The sequence below is a fragment of the Meleagris gallopavo genome, chromosome 5 (assembly GCF_905368555.1).
Source record: "Meleagris gallopavo chromosome 5, MGAL_WU_HG_1.1, whole genome shotgun sequence".
Lineage (NCBI taxonomy): Eukaryota > Metazoa > Chordata > Aves > Galliformes > Phasianidae > Meleagris > Meleagris gallopavo.
In genome coordinates this window covers 53,304,918-53,332,127 of record NC_139408.1, presented here as the reverse complement: position 1 = coordinate 53,332,127, position 27,210 = coordinate 53,304,918, and the positions used below count along the sequence as shown (strand labels likewise).

At 40.3% G+C, this 27,210-nt stretch overlaps 1 protein-coding gene across 1 annotated transcript in view; it reads right to left on the bottom strand.

Annotated features, from left to right (window-relative positions):
- KCNH5 (potassium voltage-gated channel subfamily H member 5) overlaps positions 1-27,210 on the bottom strand; it is a 154,462-nt gene that overhangs the window by 104,567 nt on the left and 22,685 nt on the right. Inside the window, exons 4-6 of the mRNA XM_010712032.3 lie at positions 25,720-25,848; positions 13,303-13,418; positions 8,508-8,900 (exon numbers count right to left, since the gene is read on the bottom strand). Of these exons, the coding sequence (XP_010710334.1) occupies positions 8,508-8,900; positions 13,303-13,418; positions 25,720-25,848 (638 nt within the window). The remainder of the gene's footprint in view (positions 1-8,507; positions 8,901-13,302; positions 13,419-25,719; positions 25,849-27,210) is intronic.

Sequence of the window (27,210 nt, the reverse complement as noted above, 5' to 3'; positions counted from 1 at the left end):
AAAGTAAACTGGACAAGCTTGATTTCGGAAGTGCAACAGCGGATAAACTATGAATGGTATCATACTGAGTTACAGACAGTAACAAGGGAAGGCAACTGGAGTGGGAGAGATGGGAGTCAGACACTTGACAGAAGAGGTTGCCTGGAGTGTCCTTACTTCAAAAGGTACCAAAGGGTACCAGAGGTTGTGTCTCAAGACAGGAGCAAAATCTGTAAAGCTCAGCATCGGTTCTAAACAGAAATCATCATCCCAAGGAAGGAAACAGAAATAAAAAATGGACGTATGAAACAAACAAAAAAAATGCTCAAGAAAAAAATTACACCTCAGAAGGCAAAAGAATAAGTAAATAAATAGGTATAAAGCGAGAACTGCCAAATGTCAGGTAAAACATTTCCTTGCAACAAACGCTAAAACAAATACCCAGAGATTCTTCATACTCATAAATGGAGAGAAGAAAAAAAACAAACAACCAAAGCGACCAGGCTGCAGTGATGTAAAAATAATCCAGACCCAGGTTGAAAATTAAATTAGGTTGTAGCTTTAGTTTTCAAAGATGATGTAAATGTTTTTCAGAAAACTTAATACATCAAGAAGGAAACAAACAAATATACTACCCGAACAAATGTTAAGGGAAAGAGTAATTAGAAACATTGAGATAAATCAAAACGCAATCAATGCAGCAGCATGGGTTTGCTAAGCTTAGGTTAGCTGGGGTCTTGACAAGATTTTATGACAGGCCTCTCTGATAACAAACCTCTTTAGCTGAAAATGATGGAGAATAAGAAATGTTTGGGTACACTAATTAAACACATGGAGACTCAGAGCAGTCAGTGGGTTGCACTCACAGAAAAGGATAATCCAGCTCCAGAATGCATCAGGTGAGTGCTGCCAAGGGCAAGAGGGAAAGCCATGCCCCATTCCCAAGGAGGTGATGGACTTTTACAGCTCAGCTCTAAACAGATGTATTCAAACACAATGATGTGCAAGAAAAAAAAATCCTAAAAATCCTAAAAAAATCTCTTTCATAAAAAAGGTTTCTAGACAAGATCAGCTTGCTTAGACTACATAAAGGAAAATCAATGTGCGTGTGTGCGGGGGGTGATTGTTCTTTCTAAGCACATCAAAGAGATAAACATGAGGGAAAAAGAAGAAACATTTAAAGTAACCAAGAAGGCTGGCACAGGGACAACCAAGCAAACTGCAAATTAAGACAGATTTGCAGACACCATGAATTAAGGCGGATTTTGATCAGTTTATCACAAGGATGATAGGATGAACCTGCCCACTAAAGACATGAGTCAGTGACTCAAATGGTCCCTCTGTATTTTCCCTTGTTCTTTTTTTTTTTCTCCCCTTCCCCCCCCCAGTTTTTGTTCTTACTCTTTAAGAAGCTGACGTGAGGTGAACACATACAGTTTCAAGGGCAGGCTGCATCTCATCTCTACATCTAAACTACACTGTGAAGAGGTCCGCGTCTGAACTAGTCACACTTGTATTAGTGAGAAATGAGCATCTGGGGACAGAGTGACTCTTCCAATAAAGGAGCATTTGGGGACAGGATAAATCTGCAGGCCCATCTCCAGCAGGTATTCTTCTCTATTGCACAGGAGGACCATCCAGAAGGACAGACAAACTGCTCGAAATTCAACTAGCAAATCACTCCCAAAAGAAATTTTCAAGCTGAGCTACTTAAATTGAGCTTAGCTCTAAAATCTCTGGTTAGCTCCTTAATGCGTCTTTACTGGAGCTAATGTTGAAATAAATCTTCCAACATATCTCAGAAACCATTTATTTTAGGTAATCAATTAGAGCAATAAAGTTGCATACATACAAATCAAAATGCTGAAATGAGAAAAATAAAAAAGCAACTTTTCTGATTTATCACCACTTTCAGAACTGAAATTATGGCTGGATTCAATTATCTAAGCTACACTGGAATAAGGGACATCGCTTCTGCAGAAGCTACCTCAACCTCGGGTCCAGTCTGAGCCCATTTACGTCTGGTCCTGCATCCCTGATAGCACTGGAAATAGGGAATGTAGTGAGCACAAAATCGAGCCCTTAAAGCAAAATGAAAGCAAGTACATTTTCTCGTGCAGTCCCTGAAAGCATCTCCGAATTTATTGCTCAGGACCTTTCTTTCACCCCATGAAGATGGGAAGCTTTTCTGTTGGCTTCTTCCCCCTAAGAAAAATATCAATAACCTATAACACCATAAATACAATTCCAGTGAACTGTTTATGGTACAGCCACACAGCTCAAAACATTTCAAACACTGAAGAAATGAGGTTATAAAAAGAAGGAAGACTTTCAAATATTTACTTTAGATTCCAGTTGAGATGTATGAGGACTTCTGTTATTTTTGTTAGTACAGCAGGGTACCCAACTGAGCAATGATATCGTAAAAAATGATGATATCATTAAAATATAAATAAAATATAATGATATCATAAAATACAGTAATTTTCACTTATTTAGAGAAGGCAGACGGAGGCCAAAAGGGAGGGAGAGGAAGGGGAGTCCCAGCAGCCAGGACAGCTACTGAATTTAGTTGATAGCTCAGTGCCAACAAGAAACCAAAAACTTCCTATCCCAAATACAGGAAGGAAAAGAGAAGAAATATCAGGAGAGAGTAACACGAGCTGCAATATTTCTGAAGCTATGTGTAGCCCTAATGCCGAGGGCTATGGGTAACACCAACCCACTCTTCAGGATTCAGCAAAATAAAGACTTGCACCGGGTTACAAGGCTCTCCATCTATAGGAAAATGTGTCTAAGTAAACCACCAGCCATACAGGTAGTTTCTCCAAAGGGATGGGATCTATTCTGTGCATAGCAACTGCATGCATACCCAAAGACTGAGACTCCTTTCCTTCCACTCGTGGCTGTGCACCACAAGCTCAATAATGTGGATTTGAGCTATTACCATCAGCATTACTTAATTCAGTATCTGACTGGATTTCTTCATTTGCCTTGTCTCCTCCATAAACACCTCCTCCTCTGCAAGAGACAGCATCCACAGGATACAAAGCTTTCCTTGAAAGTTCTCCCCATACAACTTGCCCTAATTAGATTTTTTGTTTCTTTGTATGGCTTTAACAATTCAAGTTAAAGTGCTTGTACCCAACATCTGCTTCCCACTATCATACACACCATGTCTTCAGCATCAACCGAGTTTCAGACACTTCCTATCACAAGTTTTCCCACACATCAAAATGACATCTATGCACCTCCAGTTAGGAATCTGCGCAAACATCCCAAAACTGCCACCCTCTTACAGCAGTTACAAAGTTGGTCATTAAAGTGTGGCAGACAGAACTGTAGCTCAAAAAAAAAAAAAAAAAAAAGTAAGAACAACTGCTGCAATTCTGCACCTAAATGACGGGGCGAATATAGTTAAACATCTATATTAAGTCATCCGTGGTTGGCTACACTTATATTTAGACACCTTTACCAAGCCACTATATTAGTATATTACATTTTTCTGCACACTGCAGCAGGATGACAGCGTTCTTCATACTTAATTGCCTTCCCACTGCATAACAAAGGGGAAAATGCCAGGTCCCAGGCTTAGCGTGTCTGTCATTGCGTTGCTAGGAGTTTTCAACATAGTTTAACAGTTGGCTGCATCAGGGATTTAGTTCTGGGAATTATTTTGTCAGATATTATTTCAGGGCCAAAGCTACATTCTTGAAATGTGTCAATTTATCCCCACGTTGATCACACCACTCAGTCTACCACTGGGGTCTGTAAAGCCTTCTTCAAGCAGCTCTGGAAAAGAGAATGCTTGCAGTAAAACACTGCTGACGTGAGCATGGTGAAGCCAGTTGTACCAGTTTGTATTTGCATTCAGTTTACACATATCACTGTTTTAGCTAACAGCAGTGATGTAAAGAAGGTTCTGCCATCACTGAAGTAGATCAATAACAGTAATTAAAAGCAGATTATACTTACAATTCTACGCCTTACTATGTCCTGCACAGATCACTGAATTCTAAAGGCCACTGAGTCATGTAGTCCTACATTATTAAACAAGAGACATAGAATTTCAGAGCTTTATCTCATTTAAATGTCTCTTCCACTTTCAGCCAGTGGCTCACGAAAATTAATTGTTCCAGAAAAGATGGTCTTGTATACAACTCATTTGAAAACTATCTATTTGGCTATCCCAGCATCCCACTCCACTCTTTGCAGTTCTTGCCATGTCATTCTAGAGCCACGCCTTCGGCAGAGTTGAGCTAAAATTTCAAGATCTCCATTTGTTACAATCTCAGAAATTCATGAAACTAGGTGAATCTCAGAAACCAGGTGAAAACTTCCAGGAAAAAAAAAACTGAACACATCAAGTGCACCAGGATCTTCCAAACATCCAAATGGGTACTTTGAGGAGGTAGATTCCTGTAGATTGCCTACAAAAGCTCATCCACCTACCTAGTCTTGAGGCTGTTCTCTGTACTAAATTTCAGAAGCTCAAACGCAGCTCTCAGCAGCAGCATGATGAAGAGCTCTTATTTGAGCGTGGGCACCTGGGGTGCTTCCAGCTGTAGGGAATTCTCCCATTTGCAAGGCTCCAAACATCTCCAAAATAGCCCATGTTCCTTTGAAAATAAATCCACACATCTGCTCCCAAGGAACTATAGCATGGCATGACCAAGCTATCCGAACAAGCAAAAGGACCAGTGTTACTGGGGACACTGTAAATCCATCTGCTGCAAATTCAGCCCAAGACTCCATGCAATTAGACTTCAAATTTCTACAAGTTTTTAATCAGCCTACTAACAATAGGAATGACACATGACCAAAATCTTTGGGTCTACACATAACTCTCAACAAGAACAACAAAAATACAGCCCAGTTTCAGGGGTTCTGAGTTCATACATCCCATTCTGGTTTACACCTAGAAAACTAGCTGGGTTTCTCACCCTGTTTAGTACTGTCCCTTCTTACACTTCTACATACGAATGATTTTCTGTATGGCTTTGCTTTGGCCAGAATGTATTTCAGTGCAAGTAATATTTCCCAATTAGAAAAGATGCCATGCATGAGGTTTCTGGGACAATCTCATCCTACCAATTTTCTTAAATAAGCAAGTATCCCATTAAGGATGCCACTTTCCTCTCTCCCAGATTATTTTTCTTCAACCTATTTTACCTTGTTTTTCTACCCTCTCAATACCATTTAGCCACTTAATTCCTCATCTATCACATCAATTTGGATCACTCTAAGCCATGCAAGGTATCTCTCTATCTCATTACCTTGCCTTTTCCCCTCATTCTCATAAATTCCTGAGAGCAGAATGTAACAGCCTGGCTCCAGGAATGGGAACCTACACCTTTAAACCCGCATCAAATCAACTTACTTCCCCCAATTCTCAATTTGTGTTTCATAATCCTTTTCATCACACCCACCTGCTGAAGCTCTACGTCCACTCAACAGCAAAACAACTTTGATTTACAGTCATGCTTTTTCAGGTTCAAATACCACAAGACTGCAGCTTTGCCATAGTGTCTGTATTGGAAAAGGCCCTGTTCCTACTCTGGCCAAGGTTGTATTTGTATTTTGGTGAGGTACTGGGACAGGCTGCCCAGGGAGATGATGCAGTCACTATCCCTGGACATTTAACAGGCAGATTTTGCACTAAGTAATGTGGTCTGGAGCAGTTACAGGCATAGGCTGATGGCTGGACTAGATGTTCTTATTGGTCTTTCCAAACTTAATGATTCTATGATTCTACCTGGAGAACCCCAGTCCTCAGCAAGGAGGCTTACATTACCATTACCAGTTGGACTTAATGATCTTAGAGATCTTTTCTAACCTTCGTGATTCTATGATTTTCCATATTTTCTTGGTGAAGCTTTCTATTCCTTTCCTTAATTATAACTTCATAAAATAGCATCAAGTGCATACAACATTCTGTTCAATAACTCAGTCTCTGCTTGAGAAACTTCCAAGCACCTGTAAGAGCACAGGCTAGCAAATACATACCCTGAAGTAGATGGCACTGAAATGGCAACTTATGTTTTGTTATGCCTGGGCTACAACCAAATCCACATGCACTGAACACAGAGCCACAAACCTCAGCCTCCTTGCCACATTCTTCCTTACGCATCCCAGACCTGCTCATGGGAAGGAGAAGAAGCTGCCTGCAATGGACTCCCACCTACCTACAGAATCCTTTAATAACTAATAAAAGCACTTTTGATGTCTTATGTGAAAAAACCAGCAGTGGCTGGAGGTGGGACACACAGCGGTAGCAAATCTGGAAAGGAATCCATCATTCTGCTGGCTTTCAGGGCAATTCACTCTGATTTGCATCCGCATCAAGAATCCAAAGAGCAACAACATCTTTACCACTAGGCTTCAATTTCCTACCAACTTCTCCAGAAATGCAACAACCATAGACTTCACTGCTAAAGAGAAATTCCTTTACCCAACATATAGCATCAAGATAAAGAGCAAAAATCTACCAGAATGAAGAGCTAAAAGAGCTTATCCCTCTTCCACTTGCCTTAAGGAAGAAACACTCACCTTTCTAATGAGAAACACTCAATCAATCAGGATATTTCTTCCAAATTAAGGTTATCGATTTACTTTTTTGAAATAGTGTTCAAGCACATTGCTGCTACAGGGCGAAGAATTTAAGTCCCAGAGAAGACAACATTAAAAAAAAAAAAAGTTAAATGAGAAATGAACATAAAGTACATAGTAACTAGAGCCACCCAGAACACACCAACTGGCTTAAAGGACGAACACATCGCAAACGAAGACATATGATGAGAGAAAAGGGAAAATGCAGACCCAGGGAGGAAGACTGCCTGTTTACACACCTATTTTCAAAATCACTTCTTTTCAGGCGACATGGGTTGAAAGGGATTTGAAATTAAGTGTAGGAGTAGTTACACTCCAGGGTCTGCTGGAGGCCCAGGGCTGTAATGCATCATTTCACAAGACAGAAATGCTGCCACTGGTTCTCTTGTCAAAAAGGAGTTGGTATTGCATTTGTGTGAAGATAAATCATATCATGAACTGCAGTGATTCTAGAGCTGCTACCTTTTTACTGTTACTACATCTTGGTTAAAGTTTGCCACTTTAAGCATGCCTCACTTATAAAGCACCCAACGATTCTTTGCTGTCATAAGCACTGCAGATGGCTTACCTCCCATGTATACATTAGAGAAAGAGTTTAAGCTCTTAAGTTGTTTAAATCTGTATGGCTTGGGCACAGAAATTTTCTGTTTGTTTTACATATTAAAACATGAAAATCTGAAAGCAACACTGAATTTTTATAAAAATCCAACTCCTATTTTCTGAAACCGGTATGGTAAAAAGCTGTATATTTACAACCTTGATAATGCCACCTCCTTACACAGCCTGACTGTACAACCTGATTCCAGACGGGCAGCCTTCATACGATCTTGAATTTAAGCACTAAGTATTATCACTTCTGTCATATTCTCTATAAATAAAATGGAACAATGTCAGAAGAAGATACTCAGCCCAGAGACAGGGATGGAATTTTAAGGGCTCCACAAAAGCCTGCATTCAACAATATAAACTCGGATTTCATAAAGTGAGGATACGTAACTGCAGATTTTTTTTAAGAACTGAAAAAAACAAAGTATTCTAAGAAAAAAAAAAGTGTTAAAATGTTTAAAAAAAAACAAACAGCCTTTTTCATCTGTTTATGGTCCTAAAGATACAAGGCTCTAGAGAAAAATTAAAACACATCCTAATGCCATTATAGTTGCATTTTAATAATGAATTTTCTCTGCAATGACTTGTGCCTGTATTATTTGTCCTATTTATTCCTTGTTCTCTCTGTTATCATAGGCTTCAAGCTTGACTTACTAAACGTGAAAACATTCAGCAGTTAAAAAGCATTAATTCAATGTCCCTTTAAGATATGTATGTTCTCTCTCCTCAAACAGTTTCTAAAATTCCAGCACTAACTTAAGAAATGTTTTTAATAAAATGGAGATAAACTTCCTTCTCAATCAGCCATTGAAAAACACAACAGAAGAAAAAGAAAATTACAGTATTGTCTGCAGGATTTTAAAAACGCTCACTCAGAGGCATCTGCCACTAGCTTCAGCCTCAGCACAAACAGAATTTTGATTATTTACATAAAGTTGCATTAGGCTGTCCTGCAACGGATGAGGAACACATAAAGGCAATCTCTGGGTCTGAGCTGAAATGGGAGGCCTTGGTGAAGGGACATTCTGACTGATTCAGCCCACAAGGAAGTGAATGTGACAATGCTTTTAGATGAAATGAAACTGAAAAGCATGCTCATTAATGTTCATGTCTCCAGGCACCACCGAAATCCTAAGACCTCTCTTCTTCTCAGAGATAGAACATAACACAGATACAGCCCAGCAGCCTAATGCCTTTCCTGCATGTTTACACAGGCCTATGTTGCCTGTTACTGCTACCAGATGGCGGGGAGCAGAACCCTAAATTAATTCCTAATTAAAACACTTATTTCGTGATGGACTACAACAGCTTACCTCATCCACATTCTCAAAGGCATTGATGATGTCATACGGTAAACAGGACAGAAGATCAATCACAAACCACGTCTTCAGGTAGTTCATCCTTATGAGTTTGGGATCAGATATAACCTCTCCACCGGGGCCAACAAAGGTTGTATGAAAGTTCAAAACAATGTCAACCAGAAAAATAACGTCCACGACACTGTCCAGCACAAGCCAGGCAATGTTGTTCTGCTTTGTCTTGAAGGAGACGTTATATGGAACCATAATTGCTGTGTAGAAGGTTAGAATTAAGATGACCCAGTCCCAAGTGGTCTTAAAAGCACAATAGTGTAATATAATGTGCGGTGGAGTCTTTGGAGCTTCTTGCTTGTACTGAGGAAGAATATCAGATCCCAGCTGGAGAACCTGTAAGAGGAAAAAAAAAAAACAACCGCTACTGTTTTCAATTACTGTGATCCAATTAGGGATTTCAAAGATTTCTGTAAGGAGAAGTACAAAGACAGGACTGTATTCATTGGACATTCCAAGACAACCCACAGTTTCTACATTATTTGATTTATTTAGCCAGCAAGCACGTTGGTGCACAAGTCACGTTAAGAAAGAGCAGAGATAGCTATAAGGAGGGCACACGAGGATAACCTTGCATAAAGGCAGGTCTCTGCAGATGTACTCAAGGGAAACCATGCCTATAGCAAGGGCAGAAAGGCTCTATGCCAACAGGTCATGGGTACCACTGCATGGGCTCATGCCCTGCAGTTACAAACGTGACGTATTCATTCACATTTGAAAGTTTAACAAGATTAATCCTTCATGTCTGGTCCCTGTTTTAAATCACTGTTCAGCCACAGCAATGTCCTATCTAGCCAGGCACCAGCCTTGCTGGCTGACCTCTTTCTAAAATAACACACACAACTTCTGCCCTAACACCGTGGTAATATCATGCCTCCTGTCTATTTTCTTCAAAAAGTCGTTGCCTTTACAAGCTCAATAACACCGGTGAGTTCTTTTTTATTTCTTGTAATTACTTGTCTTTTTTTTTTTTCCATGTGACTATAACCACCTCTGTGCTCATTTTTGTAAACTGTGGAACTCAAAACACTGCAAAGGAACCAAGCCAAATTCAGTCAAGACATTCTTCCCAGCTGATCTAATTACTTCTTATCTCAGTCCAACACAAAGGAACACACAGCATGGTAATATACTGTGCTGACAACTGAAAGATTCATGTGTATTTTGGAACTAATCACACCTTTCCGCTTTGGGGGGGTCTCAAGTATGTATAGGACAAAATAAGTAATTCCAGCAATCTTAAACTCATTTCAGCTCTGTGACTGCCCCACACTAATCCACCACATTTGCAGGACAGTTAGATTGCAAATAGCAGCCTCATACACGTAAAAGCAATCAAATGCAGAATGGGTGCTCAGTGGAGAGGAGTGAATGGTTCTGAATAAATAGCACAACTAAGAATACGAACTGCAGCATTCCAGATATGGATTGTCCATTAATTCTTTACAGCATTATTTTTAAGATGAAAAAAATTGTTACTGAGATCAGCAAGCGAAAACCTGGCTCGACTGAAAAAACCTCTTTTCCAGAAATCACCAAGGGACAACAGCAGCAGCTTCTCTCACTCTGTGGAGGATGGTGTGGTTTCCCAATATGTCTGATCTGGCTCAGTGTCATTCTGTAAGCTGATGGGGTGCAAACCTCCCTGTGCCTACCTGTTCCCACCCTTCCTTAATGTCAGATTTAGCAATCCTATCATTTAAGGAAAATGAGCTGAGCTGATATAATGAAAAATTAATTTCTTGTTACACTAGCGAGCCATTTGTTTTCTACAGAACTAGCCTAAATTGAACAAATCTATCTCCTGTGGTCAGAAAACCACCAGACATAAAACACGAGAAGCAGCAAGAGTGCAGCAGAGATCTCCAGGAGACCACAACTGCCCCTCTGCCATCAGCTCTGGCGTAACACAAAGCCATGTGCTGAGCTCCAGCCAACCAACGACACATGCCAAGCAGCCTAGATCCAGAGAGGCTCACCAGAGACCCTTACAGACACAAAGCCCCTGGAGAGACCCACAAACGTATCAGCCTCCAGGTGCTCCTTTCCAGTGCCCAAGTCAAGACTCGCATGCAGCACTCCTGTATCTAACGCAACAGGCATGGGGAACTCACTCATGGATCCATGCATCCTTTCTGGGCAAAAGCAATGCACTCCCCCAACACACTCAACCAGTGTTCTTTTCTCTGCCCATGAAACTTTCTTCAATGCCAAAATGCCAAAACACCATTTTGGCTTTGACTCAAACTGAATATTATCTCCAGTTGTATCCTCTTTCTGGCCTCACCTGTGGACAAGACAGTGTCACACTTCACCATCACAATACATCAGGACAGGGACTACTTTCCATGGTTTCTCCAGATCTGTTTGTTTCCTGTCTCATTCAGTGAGGCAGGAGTTGGAAGCAGTAACTCACTATAAATTGAATAATAATTTTCCTTGGGCTCAAGATGAATGTGATGAACATATGCTTGATAGTTCCCTATGCCTCTGGTGGTAGAGTGCTTAGAAGATCCCATGGTACAATAAAGACAAAATTATTATTCTTAGCATAATAGCATGCTGATTTTGACATGGTGTGTGGGTGGCAAGTGGCTGAGGAGACCACTGAACTATCATGATTATTTATTTCATGCTGCGTGAATTTTTAATTTTAAACCACTGAAGAATATACAGCATCTTGTTAGTCAACTCCATTCATCACAGACTCTGAATGGTTCTTGCTTACAACTAACTAATATGACTGATAATGGGCAAAGCTGGTAAGGTGGGCAGTACCTTCTGCCAGGGATGAGCTATGAAGAAAATACACCTTGTCAGATACAAAAGTATGGGAAACGGTGCCTGGATGGCAATGGCACACCTCTACCTGGGAACAGCAACCCACTCTGCATTCCTGGCACACTTTGCTTCTAAAGCATTCTGAAGCTGCAAAATCTTGTAAGAGAGGAGACTGTGCGCTCCCCCCAAAACCTATTCCCATGTACAACCTTCACCTTCACTTGAGCTTTTCCTGTTGCCTGTCCTAAATCCCCTGACGCAACTTAGTTCAATTAGTTTTTCCTCTAGCTACAGTGGGCATGGTGAACCATTTCCTCTTTTTTTCCATGCAACTGCTTTAGACATGTTTGAATATAGCTACCATACCTTCTCCAGTCTTTTTCCAGACAAAACCACTCATAAATGTAACCAAATTTACAGAACTTGGAAATGTCATCAATTAGAAAAACAAGTGAGAATCATTCAGCAGTCAGCAAAGCTACTGGTATGGGATAATTCTTGAAAAACATCACGCCGCCAGCACCTTTAAACTGTAGGCTTCTATTCTGATTTCATTTCACGTAAAGCTTATGATATACAAGTCCACTTAGACAAGAAAAGAAAAACAAAACAACAACAATGAAAAAAGCATTTAAAACTGCTGCCAATTCTTAGCATCAAACTGAGGACAATCTCTCCAGCACGAGGGGGATAGGGCTGTCATATTTAGTAGCCCGTATATTTTGACCACATTTTTTACCCATATAATTTTCATTACCAATGACATGAAGATGAAAGCAGTACCTCTGTTTCATCAGTTAACCTGAAGGCTTTCACTTGTTGCACCATCTGCACTGTTAAGGAGATGTTTGCAACCTGCCAAAGAGTTCATTTCATCAGTTCTGAAGAAGAAAATTATTAGCAAAATACTTCAGGAATGACTTTTTCAAGAAAGTTGAGCTTAAAAGTATATGTACAGTCAGTGTGCCTGTACAATCCCATGGATCTAGGCAGAGATGCTTCCAAAGAAGAGTACCTGGCTTCTCAAACAACCCCACTTGCCCAGAAGTGGGCACCCACACTGGTTTCTGACCCTTCTTGGGGCTCAGAAACACAGAGTCTGGTTCCATGCTGCTGTGAGACAGCAAGTTGAAGACCAAACTGCCCCCCAAGCTAAGCAGCGATCAGCAAACTTGAAGCTGCATTCAGAAATTAGACCTTGTAAGAGTGACCAAAAGATTGTTTCCATGACTGCCCCCTCTACTATGCCCTCACGAAGCCCCATCTGAAATACTGCATCCAGACCTAGGGTCCCCAGCACAAGAAGGATGCAGAGCTGTTGGAGTATGACCAGAGAAAGACCGTGAAGATGATCAGAGGACTGGAGCACCTCTTCTGTGAAGAGAGACCAAGTGAGCTGGTTTGTTCAGTTTGGAGAAGAGAAGGCTCAGGAAGACCTCATTGTGGTCTTCCTGTACCTAAACAGAGCTTATAAACAGGAGGGAGACTGACTTGCTACATAGTCTGGAAGTGAAAGAAAAATGAGGAACCATTTTAAACTGAAAGAGGGGAGATACAGACATTTGGAGGAGACTGTTTATTCACAGGGCAGTGAGGCCCTGCCAGTGCAGCCCACAGAGATGTGGACACCCCATCCCTGGAGCTGCCCAGAGCCAGGCTGGATGAGGTCCTGGGCAGCCTGAGCTGGTGGGGGGGCAACCAACCCATGAAAGGGGGTTGGATGGCTTTTAATGCCTCTTCCAGCCCAAGCCATCAGATGACTGAAAGAGCATGACTTGTCCTGGAAATATACACTTGGCACACAGTGCTTATTAAGGAAGAGGAGAGAAGAGGTTGGAAAAAAAAATCAGAATCTGGAAACATCACCCTAAAAATATTATTTATTAATGGAAACATTGTTCCCCCTCCCTCTCCCATCTCTTCCTGCCTGAAGAAGGAATGTGTCTGTCCCACTTACTTCAGCCAGGCGGGAATGCTTGTGCACCACCTCAGCTTTGTTCATCGGCGTCAGCTGCTGCAGCACGCTCCGGCTGTTCGTCAGGGCCCGTGTCAACCGTGCAAACTTCGTCCAACCTGCAGGGAAGAAGAAAATACGGTCACAAGCACTTACACCCCATTCAACATGAGTAAATCTCCTACGCATTCACTGATATTAAGTCTCAGACTTGGGTAGTTTCTCTAAATTGCTGCACAGAGCAAGTTCTGGCTCCAGGCTCCACAACGTTGCAGAAGAGGAAGAATACCACTGCTTCAAGGCAAACATAAGTAAACCCGAGTAAAATCAAAATGCTCTGGCTTGTTCTTTCTTCTAGCTTTTGGAGACACTGTGTTAGAGGGATTGCACTGCACTTTCAGCCTTCTGGGGAGTTACTCGGTTGCTACAAACTAATTATTAAGCACTGAATTTACCACAGAAGCTTCCCACATCTGCAAACCCCGCAGAAGTGAAATCTTGTCCAGCCACCAAGTGGTGGATTCCTCCACCCAGAAGTTGGATCCTTAAGTTGTTACTGCTCCTTGCTCTGCTTATTAATACAATTCAGGGACATAATAAATAATAAATTAAAAATAATAATGATAACCGGCAAAATGCAGGGCTGCATGTTCCAAAGTAGAAAAACAGCAAGACTTTACAGACAGATTAAGCATTAGATTTTAAATTGCACTAAGCAATATATTTAGCTGTTAAACTAATGATAAACAGCTGCTCAAATGGTAGCTTGAGACCTTCACACTGGGGAACGTTTTTCTGCAGAGTTCAGAAAGGAGCAATCGGTGTTCAGAAGTGACAGCAGCGCAGAGCCAGGAGCGTGCCACTAAGTCACTGCTTTTGGACAAATGCCCATATGTGACAGCTGGCACAGGTGCGTCACTGGATGAGGCAGAGCAACGGGAGCAAAGGAAAAGCGAGGGGTTCAACAGCACAGCGCTGCAGCGTTAAGCAGGAGAATTGAAAATTCAGATGTCTGCGGGGATGAAACACCTCCCCGTGAGCAAAGGAGGAGCTTTTAGTTTGTTTCTTTAATCCTGTTTTGATATAATTTTATTTTGAAGTGGTTTTGCCAACAATCTCATTTGCTCAACACTCAGTTCGGTCAGGTATAACCTGCTATCTTACCTCAAAAGCGTGCATGAAATATCAAACATGTTATGAATAGGAAATGGTTTTGGTGAAAGTTATATTTTTACCTAACTTGAATGCTGAGCAGGTGAAAATTAGAGTGAATGTCAGATACAAGACAGGAAATGCAATATTTCTATACTAGATTGGTGCTTAAATGCCTCTTCCGACAGGAGTCTAAGGCTGACAATGAGAGGAGATGGTCTCTGCTACTAACTTGCATCCCTTTCCTATGATGCATCACAAAAATCTGAGTTCTCAAAATATCTCTCCTCTTACAAAAGCAAAACTAGTAAGAAATCTCTGGTCATCATCTTACATAAGAAAAAACACCACATGTTCAGTAAGCCTGGGGAGACTGGGAAAGTCTCCCACAGAGACCACAACAAGTTGGGGAAGCCATACAATACAGGTACCAAATGACAGGGACCCTTCAGCTGTAAAAAATAAAAAGCATGGAAGAACGTTGTCTTTCTCAAGTATTTCTTTTTCCATCTCAGTGAAATCATCATTGTCATGTGAAAGAAGAAAGCCACACATTTTAGCATACAAGTTTACTATTCTGCTCATTTGGCCTGATCTCTTCTTTTGAAGGTGCAAAGTATTTTGTAGTGTCTTTTCTCCACCAACACCAAAGCTCTGTGTTGGGCTACAGAAGACCTTTCACAAAAACATTTCCAACCTCATCTGGAGACTCCACATTTTTATATTTCTTTCTGTTCCATGAGGGCCATGACTCTGGAGATTAGAAGCAATAATACGCTAACATGACTTTTTTGTAACTCAGCACGAAGTCCATCATCATTCTACACACTTCAACTTATCATCTCTCTGCAATAGTGTTAAAAAGCAGCAAGTTCCTTTGTTTCCTATTTACAGCCCAAGAGAAAAACACAGCGACAGCAAGATGCTAGGGTATGAGTGGGAAGGTGAAAATGTATACACGCTGCCTTGTGTCTGAAATAATCGGTACAGGGTACATCTCTGTGTTCCTTGACCTTGTAATAAATCAGCTAAGTTCAGAATTATATTTAAAACCAATGTGTATGTTTAAATAGATCAGGTAACAATTTGCATAGCTGCCTACTGCCATCAATGTTTCTTCAAATGATTCCTTCCTATCTTTTCCTCTAGAGACATTTAAAATGAATGATAATTTTATCGCATATATTAGCGACTGCCTGTCCTCACTGATATTTTCAGTCTGGAAGGAGAAAAAGAGTGGCACAAGTAAGTGCTGTAAAAAGGAGAAAACAAAAAAAGCAACACTTCTGATTCTCTCTTCAACTCAACTGGATTGTGTCTTTCTTATATGGCTCCACTTGAAAAATAATACCCTGAACCTGCACCACTGTACTCAAATTCTTAGGAACAAAGGCAACATGGCACCAGATTATACCAGCAGCTGCTTCTCTTTAAGGAAGCCAAGTTGGGTATTTCAGAGGAAGATGTAAACCACCCCAGACAGAAAATTCTGGAATAGCATGCACATAAAATAATTGTTTCACTTGGTTTTCTTTAATTACTTTCTGATTCACTGACAAAAACAAACTTACAACCCTGCTTTTAAGAAATCTCAAGATTTGCATTCATTCTCGTGATTCAAAACAAGTGCTGATTCTCACACAGAAACCCTACTGGGTTACCTCACTGGTGGTGCCCATTACTAAAACTGAAATTCTCACACTGCCAAGAAATCAAAGACGCAGGTTAGACAACAGTGTTCACATTAAAACAGGACTTGAATAAGACAAGCATGCTGATAAACATCAACTAAACTAGACTCTGCCTTGGCCAAGCTGTATGTTATCCTTTCAAGCACATAATTTTCTTTCCTCTTCCATGGTTTCTGTCACAGTACAATCCTTTATATCAGCAAAATGTTCTTTAGGTCTCTTGCTCTAATTAGGACCACTGATTTGACAGTCCTCTGACTGGAGCTAACCGTGGCAGGCATGGTTTGGTGGCATACCTGAAATAATGACTGAGACAAAGATTTCTTTAAGGATGAAAAAAGGAAAATTAATTTAAGAATTGATACGTTCTTTCAAACTTGAGCCACTACAACATAAATTGAAGCTGTCAGCACTGTGTCATGATGCTTGAGGGAACATAAGAACACAGAAGGGACGTAGGCACTGGGGCAAGTGAAGCAGGCAGAGAACCCAAACACTTCCTAGACTCAGTGAAGAAAAGCTTTCCAGATGTGTCCAGGTTGCTCATTCAACCACTCCGTAGGTACATGAACTACTTGAAAACTGATGCAGAGCTGAAGTGGGAAATAGTATTTCTAGTTTTCTTGTTAATGACTCCATATGCAGAGATGGCACCTATAATATAAGTTTACCACATCAGAGTTTTTCCTACCACCCCTCAACAGTCAGAAAGTCCAAGTTTAACTGAAACAACTAACTCATTATAGCAGGTTCCTTTTCATCAGTTAATGCTCCAACAGAAGTACTATTATGCCCACACATCTTTATTCCTGAGACCTGAATCACTCGTGTTTTATATTGGACAGCCAGGATGGGAACAGCCCTGCTTTTCTAACAGCTCTACCACACAGCAGCACTAGCTGCTCTCTCCTCCTACTCTAATTAGGAGTTCATCGTATTTGTGTACAGGTTCAAATATGGATTCAGCTACCCATCTAACAGATACACTGAAAAAACTGTTATCATCTCCAGTTCATAAACTATACTACGTATTTTAAAGCTAAATCCATACACCAGAGTTTATGAAGAGTTTAAAAATCTCAAGGGAAGATGTTAACATTGTTTATAGTGCACTTGCTTAGAAAAATCTAGGCGTGACTATTTCGCCCTAATAAAACATCAGCGTAGCTCTACTGGGTTGCAGTTAACCTTTTAGTCAGGGTTTGCCTGATCTCAAAAGGAACGGAAATAATGAGGGCTTTTAAATCAGTGTTTCAGGAAACTACCCAATACCTCAGACTACAGTGAAAACACCTGGGGGTTAACAATGATATTCTGTGTAAAAAACAAAGACAAAGGGTAATGACAGCAATGCTCAAGTGGATTCCTGCCTGAAGGAGTGTTACAACTCCAGATCATGGAAAGGTCATTCTTCATCCCTTGCTATGTAGCATGAAACACTGAACACACGGAGTGTTTAAATCATATATATACCCATTGACTTATCCACAAAAGCAAGGAACTAGCACCGCTCATTTAGGCAGTTTGGATGTCAATTGATAATATGGATCATCCTTGTGCATCAGAACTTAGCATCTACAAATCTGTGTTATTTATAGACATTCAGACAGCAAGGTCATTGCAATGGCTGGCTATTCGCTCTTTACTGCAGGTAAAATATGGCTGGAAGAGCTCACTCTCATCAAAAAACTTAGTCATCCCGCTGTTGCTTTGTTCGAGATAGAGAGATAAATGGGATTCCTGAATAAATAGAATAATAGTCAAACAAAGCTCAATCACTCCCATGATGCAGTAAAACTATTCATGAGCTGAAGAACCACACCAGCTATGCAAATGTAATTCAAAATATTAGGATAAAATTTTCCTACTTGAAATTCTGTGCATTCCACTGTCTGACAGTGAATTGCACTCTTGGGATAATTTTTACACCTGACCTCCTATCTTGCTCAATTCTGCATTCCCAGTTAGTATCCACCCACTAAAACTACTAGGGAGCTCAAAGTGGATAAGGAATCACCAGGTAATCTTCAGCATACCACCTCAGTGTTCTAAGCTTCAGTCTCCTTTCCATAAAATGCAGGTAATGCTAATGATCTACTTTGTAAGCCATTTTGAGACCAACTGATTAAAGTGGTAAGATTTATATATTGCAAAGTTACATTTGGTACACAACGTATTAGTGTAATTAATTCTGACATAGCTGCAAATTTACAGTGCACAATTACTTAAATTTCATGTTTCTGCAACTAAGCTAAACTTTATTCACATGCACATAGGGCCACCAAGGACTTATAGCCCATAGCTGTATTTAAAAAAATGTAATTCTAGGAGGGAAAAAAAAAGCCTGAATACTGTAAATATCAGCCAACTGGCTTTTAGTTTATCAGAGAGCAAAATGGTCAATGAAAAGGACTATACTGGCCAAAAGATCAGGCTCAAGAGAAGGTCAGCAATGAGAAATGAAAAGGCAATATGTAGCAAAGCACACAGGAGTTGGAAGGGACAACAATTAAATACATGCATGAAAAATTATGGATTTTGAAATGGTCATGGAAAGCTCAAAACATACGGGGAAAAAGAAAGCCTTCTCTGGCTGGATTTACTTCAATAATTATAATGTTTTAAAGAATTTCCAGATAAGATCAAAAGGCTTTCTTTACCCATATGCAGAAAGGGCAAAGAGGAAGAGCAAATAAATAGAAGGAGCCTAGTTTGATCTCAGCACCACACAAAATGACAAAAAAGCTGATCTGACTTTCAAAACATTTAATAAAGGCAAAAAGAAAAGGAATATTAGGAATGGCTGTCAATATGGAATGGTGTACAATGCCCAGCAACGTTAATTTCATTATTTATTTGCTAAGAGTATAAATTTGCTTTCAGAGAGATGGTCAAGTGCCTTGCCCAAGCTGGAGGCCAAATGCATCAGCCAAATGGAGCCACAGAATGAGGATGATTTTCCCAGATCCTCTTATATGGCAATCATTGGTGACTTGACATTGCGTGACACTACTGACAAAATATTAAGGGCATGCAGTTCAGTAAATCTCAGATTAAATGGATGAAGAACTTGGTATCTGCCAGATATTAAAGGAGGAGTTATAGAAAGTAGTAAAAAGTTATAATCGAGAGAATTTCTGACCCAAGTGGGCAGGTCTTCTTCTATAAGGTCTATGGCTTGAAAGTCATTATAAAATCACTGACAAGATGTCAGACAACAGAAACATTAGAGAAATGTTCATCAGGATGATGTGCTAGATAACTGGGACTGGGCCAATACAGTGTGTTTTAAATTGACATTAGGTATGCAGATGAAAAGAGATGCAAACTGTATTTACAGCAGGGAAAGGGAAACTTCCCTAGCAAGAGCAGTTCTGTAAAGGATCCAGAGATCTTAGTAGATGTTAGTTCCATATGTGGTTTGCTCTGCCAAAAAGTTACCTTCTCTTGAGAAATACAACAGAGCTAAACTTGGAAAGGATGAGCAATAGAAAACATTGAACTCGTCTAGCTTCAACATATAATCAGCTGCAGAAATGTATTTCGAACCCAGTAAGCTTAAATCCATGCTACCAGCTTCATTCCAACTGCTGCTAATGAGCTGGAATAAATGCAGCTGAAACATTGGTATCTGCCATCACCAGACCTTCAAATTCAGGCTAGATAAAGCTTTAAAGAGCAAGCTCATTTATTTTATCTAAAGGAGGCTGAGGGATAGTTTGATTACATCTGCAAGTACCTTAATGGAACTTCTTTTTTTTTTTTTAGTACAGTAGAAAAAGTATTTAAGAAGATGCCATTTCAAGAAGCTGAAGCCAGGTTAATTTAAATAAAACACCTTCTTTAAAGCCATAAGAGTAACAAAAAATTGAGAAAAATATGAAATGCAGAGGATTCTGTTCAGAGTTCTAAATCATTACTGGACTTTGAAAAGGATGGTTTAGTTCATGGGTTAAGCAAAAGGTTAGCTTACAGAAACATAATGGCCTTTGATATACAGATTAGAATCTAAAAAACCTTAACTCTACTGCATTTGTAGTTATTATTTTATATAAGGCTTATGAGCGTTCAATTTTCAACATAAAAGTGTATCCAAATACAAAGAGTTACTTCTATAAAGATCAACTTCCCATTTAATTCAATCTCTCACAGGGCTACATTTGATTTCAATTGAGATATATTTTTTTTTTTCATTGCACATTTTATTTCTAGAAATTTACAGACATTTAATATGCTTCCTGGGCTGTTAACAGAGCACACACAGACCTCAAAAATATAATATCAGATTCAGAAATGTACTTGATTTCTGCGAAGGAAATCAAATAGCACTAGATATGGAAATTCTCCATTCTTCATCACAGTGGCAAAGCAAGAACAGGGGCCAGTTTGCCACTAACACATCACTAAAGACACTAATGGGGACATCTGTACTACAGGAATGAGGGCACCTCAGAAGGTCTTCCTACTTATTAGAAAGCTGTGTACTTCCAAAATAGATGGTTTCAAACACCGAGAGTCTGTATATTAGCACAGTTCCTATGCATTGTCTACTCTTCCCATCAGAAGTCCACCTAGTGTCCAGACAAATGACCACTTCTGTGTCATCCTGCACAAAATCCTTTCACGTGGGCTAGATGGTCCCAAGAGAGAATGGACAGCTAGAGGTAACCTCCTTGGAGCCTGAAGACACTTAGGGGGTGAAACTCTGAAGATCAGAGCAATGGGAAACAGTAGCAGAACAAACTGCATTTGGTTCTATAAAGCACCAAAACCCCGTAATTACAACCATGGTAAAGTGCAATGAACACACAGAAAGGATATCCAAATTAAATTACTGTTATGGATAACTGTCAAGGTGATGTATTCAACAAGGTACACTGTGCTTCAGCTAAAGGTAGAAACCTCATTTTCATGCTCTAATCCCTCCACCCACTTCTTCTATTATCACTAGGATTGATACCCCCTCAAGGAAAAATTTCCCATGTGCAACTAGTTATATATGCTTAATAACCAGCACTTATTAAAGATAAAAAAAGGATCAGAATTATAGGCTTAGCAAGGATTAGCAAGCATAACTGCGTATTTCTGCAACCAGCACACTTTTTATAGCCCTGTCACACTCTGAGATACAGTTGTATCATTACATGAACTTATATAACCATAAAGAGTTATATCACTAGAAGCAGTACAGCATTGTCCCAGACAGTCCTGATTATCAAAGTCTGACAGTACCATGAAAAAAACCCTTTAGGATACTGCTGTGCCATCTCCAGATCCCATCTGTTAAGGGCATGCAGTCCAGAGCTGTAGGAGCCTCATTAGCACACTGTTGCACCCTAATCAAAGGTTCCATCTCCATCAGTATTCATAGGAACTTCCCAGCCAATTGCAGCTGCAGAAAAGCTTGATACTTCCCTCAAAAGAGACTCAAGACAACCAGTGAGAATCCCAGGCAAGCAAACTTTTAAGTTTACCTGGAGGCCATGTTTTTCTTTCACTGGTGGTAACAGCGGAAAAAAAGCTATTGTGTAACTAGGTGGCATTTCACCATAACCTAAAAAAAATTCCAGCCTTCTTCCTTCCTTAAACTTTCAGTTTAATATAATCTACAGCATTCTTGGCTTCAAACTGTGTTAAAATTTTAAGTAGACCAATTTGCCCTCCTAACAGGGCCTAGAAAAATGGCTTTTTTTTTTTCTTACAAATAAACATAATATTATTACCATTGTGCGTCTTTGAAGGGACTGAATGCTTTCAGATACTTTTAAAAGGCCACTGGGTAAAGACAGAATAAGAGCACAGCAAGCTGATAAAAGCATCCAACTGTGACCCTAGAATGGTACAAACATAAAAGAGAAGATTCTTTGGGTTTTATGCTCTGGAAGAAAATACCTTCACATGCTTGTAATGGCCTTCCACCTCTGCTGTGTAAGGCGTTCAGTCCGGACACCTGGAGAGCTGGTTCTTCACCACCACAGATGTGACCTATTATGACCTATTGCCTGGTACTGAATCCAGATCAGATAAATGTTGATATAACCAAAGAGGTACAAGGAAAGAAAAAGCAGACAAAACACAGCGCAGCTCTTTCAATGGCAAATAATACATTGTCCTGGTGATCACCACCAGTTCCTGCCCCACCTCCTTGCCCCATCACTAGTCCTCACACCTCTCCTTCCATGCTGCCACTGATCACAATTCACGCAGCCACCAACTCACAAGCCTACAAACCATCAAACAAGTCAACAGATGGCTCTTGTCCCTTCTCTCTGCACCTAACAACTGCTGGTGACATCTTCATCCAAGAGTAAACACATCCTGTGTATCACTGATGTCTCCTCCTGTTATCACTTCCTTAACCGCTTCTACATGAGATGCTGGTTTTGCAGACTTCGAATCACTGAATCATAGAACATCCCAAGTTGGAAGGGACCCACAAGGATCACTGAGTCCAACCCGTGGCTCCACATAGGACAACCCAAAACCCAAACTCCATGTCTGAGAACAGCATCCAAGCACTTCCTGAAGTCTGGCAGCTCAGGCGGTTAGGTCAGGAAAATAAGTCCATCACATTCTCACTGTTGCAATCACTGTATGCTCAGAAAATGAGGTTTCTGACCTCTGACAATGTATTTTACCTGAGGAGGGTAACTTTTAAATACTCCTTTTCTCCAGTCATGCTTTTTCAGTCCCATAAGCTTCAACAGCTTTCTGGACAGCAATAAATTCACAGCCTGCTGGGTGACCTGGAACATTTTTCCCCTTTTGCTCCCTCCTGCAAGCACAGCCCCTTCCTCCTGCTCCTGCTCCTCCTCCTCTTTTTCTGACAGCATGAGCACAGCCAAATGTGAGCACACAGGTAAGCAGACATTCACCATCTGCCACAGTGCCCCAGCCCTCTCCAACTCCCTTCCCTACCACAGGGCCAGTCCATGTGATATTGACTATATTTTTTGTGCTGTGCCTTTCAGCAGTCGTGGCTTTGAGCCTACGTTGGGCAAAAATCCCACCTCTGCCTTGCAAGGTATTCTGCAGTAAGATCAACATTTTGGTTTAACGTCCTGTTCTCACAAACAGGACGAGCACCCCAACACCTCTGAACACATCTGCATCCTCATTATGGAGGCACCACTGCTGGTTCGCCAAAACAGCAGCTGTCCAAGAAAGGAGGGCATCAGACACCAACTGTTTTGCAGCCGCAAGTGTGGCCAGCAAGCACAACCACTTACTGACATGCAGACATCCTGCAGCAGAGCTACACCCACTGTAATGATTTAAATACCAAATCCTTGTACCTCCTAGGAGTGTGATACACTGAAGCTTCACAACAAAGCAACACACCTTCAAACAGGGCAGAATGCATTGGTATGGGGAGATTATTGCATAATGGCATCAATATTTTATTTCTGTTGAATTTTTTATCTCAAATTTACTGCTCCCATAAGTAATAGACAGTAACTCATCTGCACCATAGTTACTTATGTATTATGTATTGCATGGTCCTGGCAGAATTTCCAAAGGAAAATGTTTTTTTTTTTTCTTTTTGTGCTTTTTTTTTTTTTCTTTTTTTAAATAGCCCTTCCAATGACAAATCCCAGCACTTAGCAGCACTATTCTATCAAAATGCTTTTTACAAAAGTTGAAAATTTTCCCCCTAAATTGTAATGTATATGTTTACCAATCTCATAATTCAAAAGCAAAGTGGCCTGACAGCTTCTAAGCACACTGTAATGTTATCTGCAAGGACAATGAATTATGCATATCTCACAGCACTACCTCTGACAAAACAAGGCTGTGATCCCAGTGCAGTGGGATCCTGCTGATCCACCCAGTTGAAATGCAAACTGTACTGCAACGGTGCTGCTTTTCCAGCAGTGAAATGTTGTTAATATTTGAATATGATTTTTTTATATATTGTCAATATAAAAGAAACTCCGATTTATGCAAAAATAGAAGAAAATATGCAAAAGGAGAAGAAAACAGTCAGGTCAGTGACTTGTAATTATGGAGTTTGCTGGATGTATTGATCAGTGTTAATCAATGCTGTATTCAGAGTACCCCAAGGAAATTCTTAAGGCTCTAAATGTATGTCTTAAAGACAGATGTAGCTGTACTGTTTGTTGTTTATTTTGTTTGGTTGATGCTTTTTTGTTTGTTTGTTTTTAAAGTACAACTTCTACAGAAGTAAGATCTCTTTAAACAGTCAAATCTCTCTGGCTGCTGCTGACAATATTTTGCAATGTTCATAGTTGATACTTGACATTGTAACTAATGGTTCCCCTCACTGGAGACTCACAGCATTAGACTCATTACTTACTTTGCAGCTATTGCTCTTTCCCATAGGATCATATATTGTTTCCATAATGGATGCCAGGTGGATTCTGCTCTTCCTCAGCCACGAGATGGATCTCAGCATCCCCAGAACATCTCTCCCTACCCAGAGAACAAATCTCCCAGGCTGAGAACCCAAAGGAACACTTGCAGGATACCAACTGAATTGTAGAAGCAATAAAACTTACGCTGGCTGAGAAGGTTCTCCTGTATCTATATCTTATAACTATACAGATAATACTCTGTCGGCAAAAAAAAAAAAAGTCTTATTTTTAGCGTTAGAACAAAGAGAGGCTTTTCAAGTCTGCCTTTCTCAATCTACATTTCAGTTACCAAGCACGTGTTAGTTATATATCATCAGAAAGTAATTTAAATTGTTTGCATTCAAATGACAAAGTTTTATCCTAAAGGCAGCATCTCAGAAGGCACATGGCTCTCAGTGAGAAATCAAGGCTTCCACAAGCACGAAGAGAAAAAGAGAGCAAGGAATTCATTACTAGAAGACAACTTCCTAGAGAAAATGGGATAAGGATTCCACAGCAAAAACGCCCTTGCTTATGGGAGCACACATTCTTCTATCCAGAGCAATATACATGAGATACCAGCCATGCATCTTACAATCAGAGCACAGAATGTTGCCAGATCCTCTGCACTTTTTCCCCCCACCAATTTTCTCTGTGCAACATGGGTCATCAGGTGATGAGAGCATTGCATACCTCAGCAACCATCACCAGGAAGAGCTATCAAAAACAAGCAGAACATCCACTGCCATACAGACATCATTGCTGGCCAGCAAAAAGATACCCAGATGGGCTGTTTTTTCTGCATCTCAGCTCCAATAACAAGAAAGGGAGGTAAGACCAACACTTCAAAGCAAAGAAGTTGACATTTTTGATAAATAGAAAACAGTAGTTTTGTAGAAGGTCTCCCAAAGCAACAGAGTATTACAGTAACTAAAAATCATGCCACTTTTAACAAATACTAGCCATGGTGAAGAAAAATTGATATTACAAAGTGAAAAGGTTTGCAGTTCTGGAGAAACATAGTTAGGGAATATTTTGCTCACAATGATTTATTTTTCAATTCTAATCAATCATTTATGAAAACAGTGTCTAAACTCTGACATGTCACAAAATAATTCCTGAAAGCAAGATACAGATCACAGCCATGAGACATGACTAAGTCTGAACATGTACTTAACCAACTTCAAAAATACAAAAACAAAAACAGTGTACTTCATATTTACCTTTTGTTGAATCATCTTCTATTGGCTGCTTGAACAAAGTGATATCCTTAAAAGTGCACAGGAACAAAACCACTTTTTCATGCTCATTTCTTATGGGAGCAATTTGCATGTAGAACCAAACTGGGGTTCCTGTAGCAGAGAAAAAGCAGAGAAAATTGGACTGTGGTGTTGCACAATCTTCCCCCAGTCTGTCCATAGGATAATTTATAAAGCATATAGAACACATGTAGTAATACCAAGATGTTATCCTAAACTACACATACCAGATACTTCATTTTACCTTCTCAAAGGAAAACAACATATTCTCATTCTTAAATTTGAATGGGGGTAATGGTACCAATTTAACTAGTCCATAACAAGAGACAGAACTTGCTCTTGGTCTTCCCCACCATGTCTCTCTGCAGGGTAGCCAGGTAAGAAAAAAAAACAGATTGAGGACATCTTTGAATGCTTCTTCACATAATATGAGGCTACCAAAATCAAAACTGATGGAATACACTGCCAAATGCTTTTGAAATGTCATAGAACGGTTTAAGTTGGAAAAGAACAATAAGATCATGCAGTTCAACCTAACCCATACCCACCACCCTGCCCATTGACCATGTCCCTCAGTGCCACATCTCCACAATTTTTTTTTAAACACCTCCAGGGACGGTGACCCCACTGCCTCACTGAGCAGCCTGTGCCAATATTTCACCACTTTTCCTGAAAAGAACATTTTTCTTATAGCCAATCTGAATGGCTAATATCCAACCTGATGCTACTCTGTTATTTAAGAGAACTCAAACTAATTCAGACATCTAAATGTCCTAACTAGACAAATAAGCAGATTTGATTTCCTGTTTAAAGTCACATCCTCCATTTTCTCATTATGGCAGGCTCCCTGAGTACATGCAGGTCTACTCTGCAATGGGCAAAACCCTAAAAGACTTCAAACATTTGTGGAGAAGTTCCCTGTTCATCTGCAAGGACATAAGTGTCAGAGCTGCATGCCACCAAACAAAACTCCAAGCCCACATGTTTCCACCCTTACGACACCTCCACTTGCTGCCCAACGAATCCTTTACAGTCAGCTTTAGGATTTGATGTGCTTTCAGTCAGGTGATATAATGGCTTTTCTCCTAAGCTGTCTGAATGCCAGACTGAGCGTTGGCACACTGAAACAAGCTGCTCACTCCCTGACATCCCAGGGCATTGCTGGCCCCTCCAAATCTCCTCTAATATACCATATCCATCTGGGAGCTGTGCCAGGAACCGAGTGATGGACACCCAGAGGGCAACAAAACCCACTCAGAACAGGACTACTGTAGAGAAAGTCAAAATCCACAAGGGTTCATGGTAAAACTCAGCACTGCTCTATTGGGATTAAAGCAATAACTCAGTGACAGCAAACTGGAGAAGTGAGGGAGACAGAAAACTGCTTTTGGTGGTAATTCCAGAGTCATTATGCTGATTACTTGGCTCTTTCTATTCCCAGTTGCTAACCCAAGA